A 19,216-nucleotide genomic window follows, 5' to 3' on the forward strand; every position below is an offset into this window, starting at 1 on the left:
CTGGCACATTATGCAATAAATGCATGGGACAGGGGGCTTGTGTGTCCAGTAGAGCAGAAAACTCATTCTTGTCATTTAGAGCTCTTCATGCAATGAAATGTGTCTGCTGTTGTCGTCTTTTGCTGTCTGTGCATTTGTATTTCTGTAATCAATATTGCCCGTGCTGCCCTAGCCCTTTCTAAAACTGTCTGTGGATATTCTCTCCCTGCTTTTTACCCATCACGGCTTGCTTGAACTATAGGTCAGAACTGCAGCTTAACCACCCTGCTTGGTTAATGGAAACGTTGTTCTATAGAAACCCACAGCAAAGGTTCCTTCCAAAATAGTCCTCCAGATTTGTAACCATTGGATCTTTCTGCCTCTTCAACATGTTTCCTTCATCCATCTCTGCTTGTTCTTTATGCAAGCAAATGTTGTTTGTGTTTAATAAGAATGTGGTACTTGAAAGAGATTACATATTTGAAGGAGGGGTTCAGATCAAAATGTGTGTGGTGGGGGTGGTGACCTAAATCACTGAATTTATAGCTTGTGCAGTTTAGGGGTAGATGAAAAGAATACTGGAATTAGCTTAATTAAACCAACTTCATCTTTCTAACTCATCCTTTGCGGTAGCCACCAAGAATCATTTGAATAAAAAAGATTTTGCTCCACTTCCAGAAGATAGGTGGCCTTGGATTTGGGCAAATCTTTAGGGGAAGGAAGTTCCATGGTTAAGAGGCAGCTACGGAGAATGTTCCTTGTGTCCTTGGTGCTTAGCTGGAAAAATTGATCCTGGGTAACGGTAGTATTTTTGAAACATTATACCCGAGATGTTCCTGCTTTAGTTTATAGGTCATCACCAGCACTTTGAATCAAGCCCAGAAAGCAATCAGGAATCAGGGCAGATGCTGCTTATGCTTTGGATACCCTGCCCCCATCAGAAAGCAAAATGCAGCATTGCATTTTGCATTGGTTGAAGGGAAGTATGTCTCATAAGGCTAAATCGTCTTGCTTGATTAGGATTATAGCTACTTTTCTGTAGTTTGCACTCTAATTTCCCTTGGCTGAGCATCTTATCTCCTGGGCCACAGTGGCCCTGAATTAATTAGTCCATTTGTGCTGTGACTTCTTGCATTTGAGGAACCATGGCAGGAAGGTTAGTTCTTGATAACACATATCCAGCACTAGTAGAAACGGCTCATCAAGAAGAGGATCTTTCTACATTACATAGTGAATGCTGTCCCCTACGTGTGTGTGTGTTTATTGTATGTTGGTTGCAAACTCAGAGAAAGTCTTTGTCGGTGATAACTGTCTGTGGGGAAGAAGGGGAAACTAATCCTAGTACTTATCAAGGAACCGGGTGCTTATTTTGTTCAAGGGATACAGGAATGTGTTTCCACTTGGAGCAAGCACCCTTCCTTGTATGAGAGTATAAGCAAATTTACTGGAAATTCCATACATGGACTTCACAAATGCTCAGTCTTCTTGGTTTTAATCAATTGCACCATGTGCTCCATATCTGTAGAACTTGTTGTGCTTCCTTTTTTCTATATTCTTGATGTTGCTGATCAGCAGTGGCTGGGGTTTGGAACTTCTGAAATTAGCCGCATGTCTCTTCTTTCCCCCCCTCCCCACACTTACTTGTGACTTCCACATAGTTGTCTGTTTACACTCCAGTTAAGCTCCTCCTTGGAATTACTTCTCAGCGGTGGCCTGGACCTTGGCCCAGGAGATTTAGACCCTATTTCCTTCCACTTAGCAGAATTCAGTTCTGTCAAGGGCCTCTAGTGGTTAATATAAGGGCTGTCCAGCATGACTGTCTGCAGGAAGATACACTGGTTAAAGAAGTTTATTGCTACTAATGCTGGTTTGACAACTTGCCCCTTGATATTTTTGGCAGTGGATTTCTGGTTCTCACTATCCAGGATCTACTTCAGCACCCCAATGTTTATCTGCGACTCTCTAGTTCTGTCAGGGTTTTCTGCTTTATGGGTGTTTTCCATCTGTAATACTTCACATTTTGCTACTTGGAATGGCATCATATTTACAGAGTGCATCTCCAAAATAGCAAGAGAAAAAAAAACCCTTGTCTTCCAAAGCATTTGGAATTGCTCCTTGTTGTATAACATCTACAAGTCTGCTTCATTTGCATTATCACAGCATCTACAGTAGCCTTTGTAAGGAAGACTCATATTTATTTCCATATCCTACTATATAAAAGGCTAACCATGTTCCAGACAACTCACTTCCTACCCTAGTGTGCCTCCAGAGGGTGCTGCCATGGAGGGAAGCCAAGAAGAGGCAGCCTGTCACTCCGAGAGTGCACTGCGAATGGAACCCCAGGACGGGATCAGGCGTGGAGCAGGTGGCAATGCCCACCCCCCGCCTTCACTCAGTCAGGATCACGAGCGGAGCAGGTGGCAATGTCTGCCCCCCTTCACCTAGCTGGGATCAGGAACAGAGCAGGTGGCAATGCCAGCCCCTCCTTCACCCATCTGGGATTAGGTGCAGAGCAGGTGGTGATGCCTGCCCCCACCTTTATCCAGCTGGGATCAGGAGCAGAGCAGGTAGCAATGTCCCTCCTCCCTGGATCAGGAGTGGAGCAGGTGGCAATGCCCACCCCCCCTTCACCCTGCCAGAATCAGGCATGGAGCAGGAGGCAATGCCTGCCCCCCTTCACTCAGCCAGGATCAGGCGTGGAGCAGGAGGCAATGCCCATTCCCCCTTCACTTTGCTGGGATCAGGAACGGAGCAGGTGGCAATGTCCCCCCCCTCCTTTCACCCTGCCAGAATCAGGCATGGAGCAGGAGGCAATGCCTGCCCCCCTTCACCCGGCCAGGATCAGGTGTGGAGCAGGCAGCAATGCTCCCCCCGCCCCCCTTCACCCGGCTGGAATCAGACGTGGAGCAGGAGGCAATGCCCATTCCCCCTTCACTTTGCTGGGATCAGGAACGGAGCAGGTGGGAATGCCCGCCCTCTTCACCTAGCTGTGATCAGGAGCAGACCAGGTGGCAGTGTCTGCCCCCCGCCTTCATCTGGCCAGGATCAGTCGCAGAGGAGGAGGCAGTGCCCGCCTGCCTGCTCTCCCCTTTCTAGAGCCTGTTGTATTTTTCCCACAACAGGCTTTGTTACTAGTGACAGCTATGCTAATTTGCTCAAGGCTGCTTTGTAAGTTCATAGATGATTAAGTGTATTAGAATTAGTGACTCCCTGGCTATAAACAATATACTATACCAGATCTGTTCTATTGCTAGACCAAATCACATTAATGTATTTCTCTAAAGCTGCTTCCACGTGGAGATTTTTCTCTGCCTTAGCTACTAGACTGGGATACTTTTTGTTTTTGGAGCTTCCACACAATGAGCAAAAGGGGACTATGGAGGTGATGGATGAAGCTGCTGCTCATGTCAGAGTCTCCATCCTGACAACACTCCATTTGCTTTCCGAGAGATCTTGAAGATAACTGTGTGGTGTTGTGCACAAATTCTGTCTCAAGTGTAACATTGCCTCTCAAGTGAGAGGAAGGTGAAGGCAAGGTGAGGCTGAGAGAGTTGACAAAGTGGATGGATGCTTTGGCTGCCTTGAATATCAGAGTTTGGACTCTGAAACCAAGGAAAGGGCCTTTTACACAGCCAAGAATGATGAGGAAGCATTAAATCCTTGTTACAAGGTAGAGTGTGTTTGGGGCCTGTGTGGTGAGATTGCACAGAACACATGTTCCATTTTTTTGACCTTGTTTCTCTTACGCAGACAGGAGTCAGGATAGCACTGCAGTAGTGCTGTCGGATTCTAACTCTACACAAGACATGTTTACAGAACCTGCCAGCTCACAAGACAGTGCTAAGAAACCTTTTCCAGAGACAAAGCCTTATTCTTCCTGTGTAGAATCTACTGCTGGCAAAGATATCCCAGAACCTTCGGAAGAAAGAGGTATGTGGTCTAGAGAGTATTATGAGATTATGAGTGAGATTATTGCTTAATAAACGCACTGAAGGAAAGCTTGCTCCCACTTCAGCGATAGTGCAGTGCCTGCCAAAGGAAAGGACAGCTGGAGTTTGAACCAGATTTGATGTGGATTCAGGCCAGTGGCTTGCTGCCTGATAGGAGTGGGAGAATATAGCTCCTTCCATTCTACCCAGACCTAGAACCATCTTCAAGAGTGGAGGAGCAGCTGATTTCCTTCCCCACCTCTGCTTGATAGCTCTGGCCAGGGGAACAAGAAGAGCAGTAGGATAGGGGTTATTTGTCCCAAGGAAATTTGTCTATCTTGAGGAAATGTGTCTTAATTCCCCTTTCTCCCTGCACTGAATACAAATATTGGGGGTGGGGTGGGGAATCATTTGGAGCATGTTTTAATGGGGGGAAAGATAGCAGCTTCTGATTGAATTTGATTCCAAGCAGATTTTGACTTTGTAATGTTGACAGTCCCAGGAAAGTCAGAAGAACCCTTAGAGACCTCTGAACTCTGCCAGGCAGCTGAGCAGAAGCTAGATCCTCAGGCACCATCTGGCATCTCCTCCAAAGCCTCAGCCTCCTCACTTTCCCAGTGGGATTCTAAAAGGCAAGCTGATCCTTGTGCAGACCAGTTTCCTCAGAGTCTTCCAGTGGATCTGGAGGAACAACGTCAGTTTCTGACAGAGCAGTGCATCACCTCCTTTCATCTGTGCCTCAGCCGTTTCCCTCAGCACTATAAAAGCCTCTACAGGTTGGCTTATCTCTACGCATACAGCAAAACCCACAAGGTGAGAGAATGGTATGTTGTGTGCATGGAAAGTAATCAACTTGCCTTCTGTTGTCTTGGCAGGTCCCTAGAATAGAACAGCAGAATCCTTGGGATGGAGATGGCATAGCCACTATCACTGTGAGCCGATCTGGCATGGGAGAAGAGTTGACTTTGTTTCTTGTTCAGTAGTTTCTCTTCTCCCCTTCCCTTTCAGCCAAGTAATATGGCTGATGGAAACAACTTGATCTTTGTACAGTCCCACTGCTGTCTACTGGTTTGGAATTTGGTTAATGGAGCACTAGGCAAATGCTTTGTTCAGCAAAGACTAATTCGAATAAACGGAACCCAAACAGAGTACAAAGGATTAAAACAAGATGTAACTTAATCGTTAGATAATTTACATACTCAATCTAGACAATTGAATACAACCAGCATTTCAGTATGAATTATTGCACAAAGTGTTGAGTGGATATCTCGTCATGTCCAGTCTATTTTACCAAAGATCTTCAAGTTCTTCTGTCAATAATCCAGTATGTCACACACCACATTATATAAGGATCCATAGAGTGTTATATACTGGACTGTTGTATGTAGAAAGTACTGATCTTGAAGAACTTTGCTGAAATGGGTTAGACTTTATTGGAAATCAGTTGAGCTCTCATTTGAAGCTTTTGTGTTTAGGCTTGTCTACTGAGCACATATTTAATGCAGTTTGTGTTAAATTGCCTCGCATGTTAAATAATCTAATATCAAGCTATATCTTGCTCCTAGTTCTTGTGTAATTTATTCTGCTTCTATAAGTCATGAGGAGAGGAAAGAGCTATTCCAAATATTGAAAGGTCCACTTCTTGATCATGTGAAATCTTTCTCTTTCAAACCCCACTCTTCCATGCTCCAGAGATCTCATCAGGCATTGATTACACACACTTTCTAGAAGATCTTAGAAGTCAAAAGGGCTAGAAACATGGTCTGAAAAGAGTAAAGATTTCTAGGAAACCAAAAATCCACTCGCTATCAAATGCAGTGCTTTTCGTGCAACATCTTGGAATCCACATACACAGTTTGGAAGACATTGTGTTTGCATAACTATGTTTCTCAGAGTTTATGTTTCCAAATTAAGTTTATATTGGGAGTCTTGAATTTTGTTCCTTGGAATGTGATATATAGCTTGTTGCTTTCATCACTTTGTGGGAGCTCTGTCAACAAAAAGAAATAATTTAATATATATTTTATTTTATATATTATTTATATTTTTATATGATGTTTTAATGTTTTAATATGGAACGTTTTAAAATTATTTTAAGGTTGTTATCCGCCCTGAGCCCACTTGCGGGGAGGGCGGAATACAAATATGATATAAATAAAATAAATAATAAAGTAAAAAGTAAAACACTTCTTAAGAATTCAAAACAACTGAGGTGAGAAGCTTGGGCACTATCGGACAAGGCTGATACAGAATCAAATAGTGGAAAACATGGATGGGTAGATGTTGAGAGTGGGTAGCGATTAATGTTATTAATATTATTATTTTAATTGTATGCTGCCTGAAGCAAGACTGGCAAGGAGACACAGAAATCTCATAATAAATTAACAGTGCTGCACGGATAGGCTTTTATGTGCGTGAAAATGTGGGATTGAAGAATGTGAAAACATTGCTTCTGTATACTAAAATTTGTAATGGTTTGTGCTCCCTGCATGTTACATAGGACAGCGGTCCAGACATTAGATGTCTTCTTGCCAATTTGAAGAAAGATTTTATAAGTAACGATGGGCAGAAGTGCAGTGTGAGAATCTGGATAAGGAAACTTCTATGCAAACTGGCATGAAATGTTAAAATATCACTAACTGCAGTGAGCTTCTGTGTTTAAGAGTTTTCACAAACTTTCTGATTGCTAAAGACAGAAGGGCCCAACGGTAGGATATTGACCAGAATTAGACCTTCACAGCCTGTAAGGAAAATTTCACAAGGGGCATAGGGACATGTGGCAAGCAGCAGTGGCAAGTATGATGAGCAGTGGCAGGGTGATGAGAGGAAATACCAAATAGGAGGGTCCCTGAAGGAAAAAGGAGGCAAGAGTAAGCACCCATAATACACATTACCTCCCTCTCCAGCTCATTATTATTATACTTTGCCCTATATAGAATCTTCAGTGGGCTCGAGACGTGTTACTAGGCAGCAGTATCCCATGGCAGCAACTGAAGCACATGCCAGCACAGGGTCTCTTCTGTGAGAGGAACAAGACCAATTTCTTCAATGTAAGTTATGCATTCTGTGTTTGAAACTTGTATCTTTTCTGACCCTTGACTACACATTTTTATCTGAAAGATTTCTTGAAACACAAGAGTGGGAGTCCAGCAAAGGGTCTCTATTTAAAAAAAGCAGAAGCTGAGTTTTATTTGCAGTATAGCAAAATGTGTGCTCTATATCCTAAGGGGAGGAACTAAAAACAATTGCTTTTTTCCTACCACACTGAGAATTCCAAGGGGGAAGAAACTGGTCTTGCAAAAGGCACTGCCATCCATCCAGTTCCCTGGCTAGTGTACAAACTGTAATTTAACAGTCATGCCTGACTTTTAAAGGCTGCCAGCAAGTGAGTTCCTGCCAAACCAAATTCCATATGAATCCCACCGTAGTCTTGACGACTTTTTAACTATTATGTGGCAGGAGGCAGCAGTTGAGAGAAGCAGCCCCTAAACTTTAAACCCTGTTTACCTTCTTCCAAATGTACAATCTGAACTGGATTAGCACCTCCTGTACTGGAGTTCAGCTTCCCAGGTAGCCTCCATGGCTGAGGGAAGTAGGTAGGCCTTGTAGATTTGTCTGGCCTCTGAAACTGAATGGTCATGGAGCTGGGGGGAGGGGCAGTTAACATGTACAGGCAGAGCAGTCAACAAGAATCTGCCTTGCAGTGTGGTTTGAAGTTTTGGGGCACCTAGAGCAAAGAATGACAATCAAGCTTCCATGCCCTTCTTTGCCCATCACTAGCCCTCCTCACCCATTTGCCCCACTATCACCTCTATACCCTTTACCCCATGGTGTTGGGCAGTGCATAAAGCTAGGAATTCCACTGCTGTGGCTGCCAGGAGCACCACCATGCACTACCTGCACAACTTTCCATGGTAGTGCTGAGTAGCACTTGCAGCTGAGTGCATGGGAAGCACAGCACTTGCTAGTGGGTGGAGAAGGCAGGCAGCAGAGAGGCATGGTGGGGGGAGGGATTCAGCTGCAGTAGGCCCTGCCAGAAGCCCTGGGCCCTGGCAGCAGCTCCGCCTCTGGGTATGCTGATGTGAGCCCTTGCTGTTTTCCCAACATCTGTTAACTGCAGCGGCTAGCAAGGTGACCTCTGAAAAATTCGTAAGCAGGGTGTGAAGGTGATAGTTGACCTCGGTCTCTATTTCTCACTATAGAGGCACTAGGGCTAATAGCTAAAAGTATCTTTGCTTAGCTTCACCAAGATTGCTGTGTCATGTTTTCTGAAACCCTATTCTGAGACCATAGAGGACAAAACAGCTGTTTTTATCCAGTCCACTACTTAAATACCATTTTCTTCCTCTGTGAAACATGCTTAAGTTGCCCTCCTAATGAAAACTGCATAGAAGTTTCACTTGTAGCTGATCTGATTTTACACAGACAAGCATTGTGAAGGCAAGGGATAATGGAGTCCTTTGAACAAGCGTGACATGTGAAATCATGCATATTCCTCATGCAGTGTATTATGAAATGTTTATGAGAAGCTGTGCTGTTGCCCAGTTTGCTGAGCCTGGTGTGCTCTGCTTCCTTCAGGTTAAACCCTGCCGCAGATTGCTTCCAGCAGTGTAGAACCACCCCCTCCTTAATTCTCAGAAAAGGGAGCTTGCATATATCTTGTTTCCTTGAAAACCTGTAGGTGGCTATCCTGAGTACGTGCTTTAAAGAGGAGGGGGGGGAACCCTGCTGTGGCATCTTAGACACTGCCGTTTGTTGTACTAAAGAGTAGTATCATGGCTAGAACTACCGTTGTGAGCTACTTTTGTGTAGGAGAATGAGTGGCTAAACCTTCCTCCTGTGACCCAGGAACATCGTCTGATTGCATTACTGTGGGTGGGTGGTTGGCTGCATTTTTCTGGCAAAGGGCAACTATGGTAAAGCATAGAGAGTTTGCATGCCTGCTACAGCAACAAGAGAACTGGAAGAATTGCTGAATAGTGTCCTTAATAAATTGATGATATATTATAAATGTACTGGGGCTTGAGTGGGCCACCCTCTCCCTTGCTGCTCAGCTGATCTTAGTATTGTTTGCCTGCAGTCTTAGACCCTTGGGGGGGATATTTTTTTTAAAAAACCTCTCCCTATTTGTGCTTCATGAGAGAGGTTTAGGGGAAGGAGGTATTGGGGAATGCACATCTCTCGGTCTTTGGGTGATTGAGATACGATTTAATTAGGCCTGAAGGTTTTTCCTCCGATCCTCAAGTGGGGTCAGTGATAATTATAAAGTGCCCTCTGGGCCCTGCATTCCTCCCAATTGATTTCCCAGTCTAGGAAAACTATACGTTCTTAGGAGTTTAGGAAACCCCTAAGTATACCAAAATTCCAAGCTTGGCTGCAGGTGGCCTTGTATAATTGCCTTCCTGCTAGGTACTTAACTCTCAGCTTCACTATTAGAAGGAAACAGCTGGAGGTTTGTATGTGGGAGGGGAGAGCAATTTGGCTTCTCAAAGTAATTAGGGGTTTAAGCAGGCCATTTTTGGTATTTTCCCCCTTACATTACATACCTGCTAAAGTATGCTCAGTCCTCATAAAGTGTGTGTGTGTAAGGGGGAGAACGTTTTATATAAATTTACTTGGCTGCGTTTGCCATTAACACAGTCTGCCTGCTTTACTACTGGATGCTTAAGGAAGTAACAGCTCAGAAGGCTGTACTAAGACGTTCTATTTTTCAAAAAACCTTCTTTAATAGTAAATATTTAGTAGGTGTATAGAAATAGAACTGGTTGCTGTGTGGCCTTTTTAAAAAATGCTTATTTTATGCCCCTGGTTTTCATAAAGGTAACTTGCTCCTAAGCGGTCAGGATAACTGCTTGGCTTCATAAGGTGAAAGTGGTCTACTTAAAAGCGAGATCATTGAGCAGGTTTTAGGACGGGAGCGGCCTGACAGCTCCCTGCTCATGCCACGGTTTGCCCGGTCCCGGAATGCCTTTCGCTGCGAAACGAGCGCCCGGCTCGTACCTGTCCTCCTTGCCTGGGGGATGCACAAGGGACAGGCGCTGGTTGGCTTCCCTTGGATGGGGGATTTTTTGCAGCGGAGCCGAGGGATGCGCCGGCGGCGGGGTTTGCGCGCTGGAGCGGGCGCGCAGGGCCGCCGACACTGGCGCGGGAGGGCTGCTCCAGAGGCGACGCTGGGCTGGGAGCCCGGCGAGCCTCGAGGTACCGCGGCGGGGGCCGGCTGGGCTTTGCTGTGCTCGGCGGCGGCTGCTGCAAGCGCGGGGGCGGCAGCGGAGAGCCACGTGACGGGCGCCGCCTTGCCCGCCGAGAAGAGAGCGAAGGCGGCCCGGCGGCGATGGCGAGGGGCGGCCTGGCGGCTGGGAGACCCCCGGCTCGCCGCCTTCTCCCTCTCCGCGCCCCCAGCCGCCGCCGCCAGGACATCGCCGGGGCGACGCAGGTGGCGGCGGCGGAGGACAGCGGTACTGAACGAGCCGGCGATGGTGGGTGAGCGAGCGCGGGCGGGTCGGCGGCCGCGGCTCGGGCAGGAGCGAGGCTCTTTCTGGGGGCTCGCCTGGCGGGCGGCGCCTGCTCCCTCCTCGCCTCTCGGTCGGGGCTGGCCAGCGGGGAGAGGCGGGAGCCCCGGTGAGCTCTGGAGCCGCTGGCGGGCCGGGGCCAGCCGCGAGCCCGCTCCTTTCCCGGGCTTGTTTATTGCCCCCGGGCTCAACGCGCAGGCCCGGCTGGTGGGGAAGCGCCCCCCTCCCGGGCTCGCGTGGTCGAGCTGGGGGCGGCGCCTCCAGCCCACCCGACGCGCCCCTCCCCGGCTGTTTGCGCCTGGCCAGTTGGAGTCGCGGGCGAGGGAGAGAGGAGAGAAGTTGCTAAGCGATCGGTCCCCCGTCGACATGACACGGGCTTTTCCTGCAGCAAAACAAAAGGCCCTTTACTCCTCGCGGAAAGGGGAAGACCTCACAACAGCTGTTAGTGCAGTATGGAGGCATTCTGATTTACGAGGATATTGAAATGCTTTTCTTCTCTCAAAAGCTTAGTGGGTTTTCAAGGGTTTTAATGTAGTTAAATCGAATATAAAAAATGAAAGCCCTGAAATACTTTTTACTAGAGGAGTCGTTTGCGTGGGCTGCTGTCAACACAGACAAAGCAGTATCAAAAAGAATCCAGTAGCACCTTTAAGACTAACCAACTTTATTGTAGCATAAGCTTTCGAGAATCACAGTTCTCTTCGTCAGATGCATGGAGGGCAAGAAGAAACTGGTCAGATATAGGGGAGAGGAGGGGAGGGAGGAGTAGATGCAAACAGCGCTCAAACAGCTCCTTCTGATATGGAGATCAGTTTGCTTCTGTAAAGGAAATCAGTTACTTTTGATAATGAGATAACCATTCATAGTCCCTATTCAGTCCCAGCTTGACAGAGTCAAATTTACATATGAATTCCAATTCAGCAGCTTCCCGTTGGATTTTGTTTTTGAAAGGTTTCTGTTGAACTACAGTGACCTTTAAGTCTTTGATGGAATGTCCTGGTAGATTGAAGTGTTCTCCCACTGGTTTCTGGATGTTGCCATTTCTAATGTCAGATTTGTGTCCTTTTATTCTTTTGCATAGAGGTTGGCTGGTTTGTCCAATGTACAGAACAGATGGACATTGTTGGCACATGAGGGCATATATCACATTGGAGGATGAACAGCTGTAAGAGCCAGAGACAGTGTAGTTGATGCCATTGGGTCCTGTAATTGTATTCCCTGGGTAGATACAAGGGCAGAGCTGGCATCTGGGTCTGTTGCAGGGCCTGGTACCTGTGCTGGTAACTCTACTAGCCGATTCATGATTGTAAGTGAGAAGTCGTTTAAGGTTGGGGGGCTGTCTGTAGGCAAGAAGAGGTCTTCCACCCAGGACTTCTGAGAGAGAGGTATCATTTTCCAGGATGGGTTGTAGCTCACTGATGATACATTGGATGGGTTTGAGCTGGGAACTATAGGTGACAACCAGTGGTGACAAAGCAGTGTTAGGTTTGCTTTGTGTTGCATTTGGGAAATGCTGGATAGGGGTGTTCCTGTGGGAGGAAATGAACCAGGTGTAGTCCTTTTCTCCCCTTTGGGCAGAATTCATCCCAGTCATTGATCTCTTATGTTTCTTATTACACCCGTTTTCCAAAGCCCTCAGAAGTGTGTGTGTTTTCCCTTCTCCATTTTATCCTGAGAAAAATTCTGTGAGGTAGGTAGGGTTGAAAGTGACCCAAAGTCAGAGCTGGATTTATGCACAAACTGCCCATTACAATAAACTAAAAAGACTAAATTACCAATTTTTGGTAATGCTATGGGACTGTTTCAAGTATGTCTTAATTGGACCCTGCCCACAGTTATCCACTAAGCTTCATGGAAAACAGGGATTTGAACCAGTGTCTCCTACATCCTAGTCTGTCATTACACTACGTTGGTACTCTACACTACCTTAAATGTTCCATTAGAAGAGGTTTGTTGATAGTTCACTCCTGATTTAGGTGCCCAGCATCTGTGCTTAGCCTACTGTTACAATGCATACCCTGCTGATAACATTTGTTGTATACAGTCATTTTACCCTCTTTTGTCTTTGTCATGGATGGATGGTTGATTTTTGTAGTCTGGCAGAGTTCAATGGGACTTACTTACAAGTCCAAACTTGATCTTGGCTGTGCTATCAGTAGTGGGAGGCAGATTTTGCATTCACCCTGTTAGTGTTCTCTCAAGAAACATTTGTTCTCCCATAGCAGTGAGGAGTGCTGTCCACCTGAATTGGAAGAAAAAGACCCACTGCCACAGAAGCTGGTAGGGGAGAAGTAAATTTTGCATCCATGCATAGCAGCTTCATTTTTTCATTGATTGCTTGGGATGTTGGGATTTGTATCAGGATTAGGACATCTAAACAGAAGCCTGTGCATCATCACATTGCAACCTTCTGGAATGTTACATTCACCCTGTAGGCTTGTGAATTATACTTCCTGAGGTGTAAGAAATAGCAGTTGGTTAGTTGTTAAAGAGCTTAGGTATAAATCACTCTTAAGCTATACTTCTGGGCTTGAGCCTACAATGGGAGAGTGATTCATGAAGTAACTATCCAGAGACGTGAAATGATAATGCTCCCGCTTGCTTGTCACATCCATCTCTGGCCAAGCTTCACATCATGGCCATACAGCCCAGCCATGCTGTGCTCTTACTTAGCTGATCCACTCTTATGAAACTCTTTTTCCACCTCTCAGTTCGTATCGTGTGTATGAGCTGGAGACCTAAGAAATCCTCCTCGGAAAACATGCATTGGGAGCTAGTAATTGTAATGACTAAGTAGTAATATTGCTTTATCACAACATCACACAGTTGACGATATACAGTAAACAGTGCAAAAGTTCACACTGAAAATAAATATGCTCCAAAGTATTCATTGAGATCTACAATCCAACATGTGTGTAAAGTTGCTCAGTAGTCTGCCAGTACAGATAATTGCTTCTGAATGAATCCTGATGGACAAGCAATTGTGTTGGATGATCCTTATAGTGGTAAATGTATCAACAAGAGAGAGAATACTGCATTTTTCTCCATCGCACATTTACTCAGTGAACTTGATGGTCCTGAGCCGGCAGTGAAACAAGGCCACCTATAATACAGGGGAGTGTTAATTGGATCTCTTTTAGCAGGAATCCTCTGCTGCTATGGTTCCTGTCACCCCATGGGGTACACCACTTTCAGAACACCCAGACTCCCAAGATGTTACTGACACCATTTATAAAACTGTTTTAAAGGGTTTTGAATACTCTGGGGACTTGCCAATTAGGCATAAAAATACTAGTTTGTAATAAAAGAAAAAGAAAAATCTAGACTTCCCTGATACTCATTACTTTTCAGGAGTTGTGGAATGCTGGAGGCATCATTTTAAGAAGGCGGCGGTTGTGTGTGTGTGCTTTTAAAATACCAAAGCCTCTAATAGCTTTTGGTATTGGGAGAGTGATGCGTGCATCTTCTAATTTTATTCCCTCTAGGCTGTAGGGTTGCCAACTGCCTGGTGAATAAAAGTCCTCTCCCTGTAATAGAGGCTTAGTGGGATGTTATTAAGCAGGTCATGCTATTTTCCTTCATGGTACAGGAAGCTTTTTCTGCCTGTTTTCTCACATTAAGCCCTTCTTAAATGCATGTGACATTTTTCTATGCCATGTTCGTTGGCTGCTATGTGAAAAAAGTATGCTGGACTAATGGATCACCGGTCTTATATTCTCCAGGCCAGCTGGCAAACCTACCAGTCAGGATGCAATGAGTTCTGACCAGATAGAATTGAAAAGTCCTGGCACAGTGGTTAAAGTAGGGGAGGAAACCCCTTCCTCTCCTAATTAACAATTTTTGTTTATTTGTCTCTTCCTCCACCCCAGCTCTTTCAGCTGTGAAGCAAACATAACCTGTAACAGCTTAAAGTAACCTGGAATGGGAGGTGCGTGAAAATCAGATCTGGATATGTGCTATCAGATGTGAATCTCCTGATGCTGCATTCCCCCCCCCACACACACGCGTGCGCGCGCGCAGGGAGGGGGAACTTAGAAACTTCCCCCTGCATTTTCTTGCTTAGGTAGAACCAGATAAGCCGTTTCCTTTCAGAACAGGAAGCTTCTTGTATAGCCCAAGATTCATCTAGCTTCTACTGTTGCTCCAAGGGAGAAGTTCTCATTGTTTACCCCCACTAATAATTTTTTGCAGGTACCCAACTTGTTTATACTTAATTGTGAATTTTCCGCATGTACTGGACCTCAGCAACTGATGTAACTTTTCCAATTCCCCCCCCCCCCAAGGATTGATTTCATGAAGGACACTCTCCATTTTGGTGCCAGTGCTAATTCTGTGGCTTAATCTGATCCTTCCCCAGTCCTGTTGCTGATCACTTCTGACCAGGCTCAGTTCTTTGCATACCATGATATTCTAAGAAATATTGAGCTTTGAATAGCCATTACTGTCCCTTTCGGCAATTGTTTCCTATGTCTCCAGCTATGCCCAATGTTATCTATAATAATAACAACAACATTCAATTTATATACTGCCCTTCAGAACATCTTAATGCCCACTCAGAGCAGTTTACAAAGTATGTTATCATTATCCCCACGACCTAACACCCTGTGAGGTGGGTGAAGCTGAGAGAGCTCCAGAGAGTTGTGACTAGTCCAAGGTCACCCAGCTGGCTTCAAGTGGAGGAGTGGGGAATCAAACCCTGTTCTCCAGTCCTGCGCTCTTAACCACTACATTGTTTTTTTCCTGATGATACAATTCCCATGAATAAAGAACAGTTGAAACAGATTGGTCTAGACTTCTGACAGAACTTATTCAGAAGAAATTTATTTGGAATATTAAGTGCTATCTGCACTGGTGGAATTTAGAGCACCTTTGCACTTACTGTAGAGCTTGATATATTTGCTGCATTTATTTTGTAGTTTTTTCAATGTGATCTATACTTATTTATTCTGTGTTAACTATGTATTTTTGTTTTTCTAATTATATTATGATAACATTGTTTTTTGTCTTTGTGGTTATTAATTCTTCAGCATATTTTTGAGATGGATTTCATGTGTTTCTGGGGTTTTTTTGTTAGTTCATCAGTTAAGTACAAATCCAAAGCCATACAAGCAGTTAATGGGAGCTTTGGAAGAGGTGTTTCCACAACACCCTTGCATGTTGCTTGTGACTGATCTAGATGCAATACACAATTGCATGTCTTTCTGATGGACTATTTTGGGAGGCTGTAATCAAGTAGAAATGCAGGGAGAAAGGATACTTTGAGATTGGGATTATAGGGACAACTAGCTAGAGCAAAAACATGTAGATCCTCCTCTGCCACTCTTCTGTTTCCAGTTGCAGCCTACTCAAACTGATTTTCATTCAGACTACAAAAAAGGAGCACGCAACTACATGTAGCATCTAATTTGGCCATAAATTAATGTTAAACAATAACACCAGCAGATGGCCAGCAGCTGCCAGTCCTTAGAAACAGAATTTTAAAAATCTACCCTGCTGTGCAAGGTTGCCAGTTTATTTCTGGGTCCAGTTCATGGTGCTGGTTGACCTTTAAAGCCCCTAAATGGCCTGAGCTCCGGATATTGAAGAAACGCGTGTTTCCATATATTCCTTCCCATCACCTAAGGTCTCATTCACAGGCACTGCTTCATCTGCCAGCTGTAACGGAAGTGAGGCAGACCCTTGGAAGAAGCAGGCCTCTTTAGTCCTGGCATTCCAGTTGTGGAATGCCCCCTCCCTAGCTGCTTGCCTGGCACTGGATCTGTTGAGCTTCTGGCATCAGGTAAAGATTTAGTTCAGGAGGAAGAAAAGAGGAAGTTGTATGGGAAGAGGGACACAGGGGAAAGTGAGCTGCACCCCACAAGTCCTTTCAGGTTCCTCAGTGTACATCTGGGTCCAGTGACTGGCGCTGCACAACTTGGCCAAAGTTCTTCCAAGGAGAGGCTGCCAGAGAGAGGGAAAGAGGAAACGCTAAAGACATGGGAACAAGTAAAGGTAGGTTAGCTGGTGGGTGAGAACAAGAGAAGAAAGCAGCGGAAAGGCTAAGGGGGTTTTCAGGAAAAGAAAATAAGATTTATTAGATAATGACAAGTGGGGACTTGAGGGAGCAACGAGGAAAAAGAGACATGCTCCCTCAAGTCCCCACTTGCCATTATCTAATGATTGCCTTATGTAAACATTTTCATACTGCACATTTTGAGTAAAACCTTGGCTTTGATTTCATGCATTCCAAAATGGGGAAAAAAACAGAGGAGGTTTTTTCAGTAGTTCCCAAACTTCCCCAGTTAAAACAAAATTCCCCATTAAAACAAAATTCCTCATCCATTGCAATGCTATACATTTTGTGTGAGAAAAACCTTACTTTAAGAAGCACTTCACTCCAAAAGAGAATATTTCATAGGATTATTTTTTAATGCTCCCCAAGATTTCATAATTTTTCCATTGGAAACAATGAGAAAGTCCTTGGATTTCTTTTCATGCTCTACTTTTGGAATGAGTGCAGTGTTTTAACTCAACAGTTTTTCTCACTGAAAAAGAAAAAATATTTCATAGGAGGTTTTTTCCACAGTGCTCCGCAAAATCTCCCTATTCTTTTCTTGGGGAAAAACCTCCCCCTCGCCCCATGAAATTTCCCCAGCTTTTTTCTGGGCCTTCACTTCTTCAGTAAGCTGCAAAGAACGTTCAGGCTGAGGGGTGATGTAGGTACCTTTAAGAAAATTAATGAGAGGAGAATTTGCTTTTGGGGTGATGTTTGTCTTCCTAATGCTATTTATGGTTTTTCCAGATAGGCAAGGGGCCAGGAGATGAGTTGCATGCCAGTAGGTGTCCAGTTGATGCCAAGGCAATATGTCTTTGCAGAAATTTTAGTATTTCTATCATGGAACAGCCCCCCCCCCCAGCTATTTTGTCAGCTGAAATAATGGGTGTTCTGTAGACTATGGATTCATAAGTGCCATGAGTCATCTGTTGGGTAGTATTTGTGACATGACTGATAACTAGAACTGCTCAACTCAGTACAGATAAAACTGAAGTGCTGTTGCCTAATAATAAAGCCAGCTGAGGTTTGCGAGGTTATTTGCTTTTCAGTCAGGGTTGCACCTTTTCTCTTGAGGAGATAGACAGCTTGAGAGTGCTTTTGGATCCAGGCTTATTGAAAGTACAGCATATAGTGCCTTTTAACTACCTTTTGCAAGCTGCGGCCCTTCCTTGAGAGGCACGATTCTGCCACAGTTATCCATGTTCTAATTAAACCTGGGTTCTGCTACTACAGTGCACTGTACCTGGGGCAGGCTGTTTGAAAGCTTCAGCTGGCCTAAAATGCGGTGGTGAGGCTGCTAGTAAGTTACGGGGACCACATTTCACCAGTTTTAAACGGTCTGTGTTGGCTGCCAGTTTGCTTCTGAGCACAATTTCAAGAGTTGATTATTAACCTGTAAAGCTTTTTCTGGTCTGGAACCGGAAGGCTTCATCCCATAATCATTGCGGGGGCTGTTCTATGTGCTCTTACCTATGGAAGCTAGGTAATGGAACCCCAGGACAAGGCCTTTTCATCCTTGGCACCCTAACTCTGGATCGTCATCCCCTCAGAGCCTGGCTTGATGCCAGATTTGCAAGCTTAGCCTTTTAAATCCTCTCCCTCGCGGAGTTATCACTTGTTCTGCTTTCATCCTGTCATTGTTTTAGACGGTTTTTTGTGATTACATGCTGGCTTTTTAAAGGTTTTAAAATCTTGCTAGTTTTTTAATCTTACTGTTTTACATGGATCTTATTTGTAATTTTCTTCCTGATTTTGCTATTATTTTTACTTTGTTTTTATTGCTTTACTGTTATCTATAGCTGTCGTAAGTCATGTCACAGATATTTGTAAGGAAAACTGCAATATAAATATTATAATAAATAAAAAGGTGAAACTTGCAAGCCCATCCCTGACAGTATCCTTCGTTCTGAACACTTTTCTATGTATGATGTGATTTCTGCCCAGATAGTGCTCTTTTTGTGTGATGAAATGAAGCAGTTAGCTTCAATGTAGAAATTCTAAGTAGATTCATTCCAGTTCAGTTTCATAGGTTGAAACTGTAGACAAGGAAGAGATTTTGTCCCTACCTGTCATTTAAATGCCTGTTCTTCCTTTGAAGATGATTTCCTCTTCCTGGTTTCTCTTTAGGGAATTTGGCGCATCCCAGTGGATGAAATCGACCGCCCTGGTAGCTTTGCCTCTCACATGAACCGCTCCATCGTCCTTCTGCTGAATGTGCTGTCACAGCTCAAGGATTATGGCACCCTGCTGAAAGTCTCATCTATGCTCCAGAGGACTCCCGACCAGGGAAAGTGAGAGCCTAGTTTTTGTTTGTTTGTTTTTACTTGCGTTGCAGGAATGCTGACTTCAGTGTCTTGTGGACGGTCTTTAAGCCCTTTCCTTTATAGATGCTACCTTCTTGCGATTGTTAATAATCTCCAATTGTACGATGTGAAAAAGTGTGTCTCAAAAGCTACCCTTTTAAATTGGACAGAGTTTGACCTGTTCCTCGAGTCTCAGAGAGTTTCACTGCCAAACTCCCATCTTTCTATTCTTCGTCCAAAAATGGCTAAAATCCTAGTAACATCAGTCAGTGGGTATACATATTGGGGAAATGAAAATATTTATGGGAAAGGAGATGTGAGACAGGGAGGGAAGTTGGGTTGTGGGGAGGGGAGGCTGACTCCAGACCCATCTGCTCTTCTATCCATCCCTGTAATCATCTTGTCACCTTTGACTCCTCTTCCCCCTGTATTTAAGAAGTATTCACCAGAACCTTACATTCC

At 44.7% G+C, this 19,216-nt stretch overlaps 1 protein-coding gene across 3 annotated transcripts in view; it reads left to right on the plus strand.

The window, feature by feature from the left end:
• The window catches only part of CABIN1 (calcineurin binding protein 1), a 94,203-nt gene that overhangs the window by 50,226 nt on the left and 24,761 nt on the right, over window positions 1-19,216 (plus strand). For all 3 annotated transcript variants that reach the window (XM_054995928.1, XM_054995930.1, XM_054995929.1), the window contains exons 26-29: window positions 3,730-3,909; window positions 4,405-4,721; window positions 6,845-6,958; window positions 18,579-18,742. In XM_054995928.1, the coding sequence (XP_054851903.1) occupies window positions 3,730-3,909; window positions 4,405-4,721; window positions 6,845-6,958; window positions 18,579-18,742 (775 nt within the window). The remainder of the gene's footprint in view (window positions 1-3,729; window positions 3,910-4,404; window positions 4,722-6,844; window positions 6,959-18,578; window positions 18,743-19,216) is intronic.

This window comes from Eublepharis macularius, chromosome 13, assembly GCF_028583425.1.
Source record: "Eublepharis macularius isolate TG4126 chromosome 13, MPM_Emac_v1.0, whole genome shotgun sequence".
Taxonomy (NCBI): Eukaryota; Metazoa; Chordata; class Lepidosauria; order Squamata; family Eublepharidae; genus Eublepharis; species Eublepharis macularius.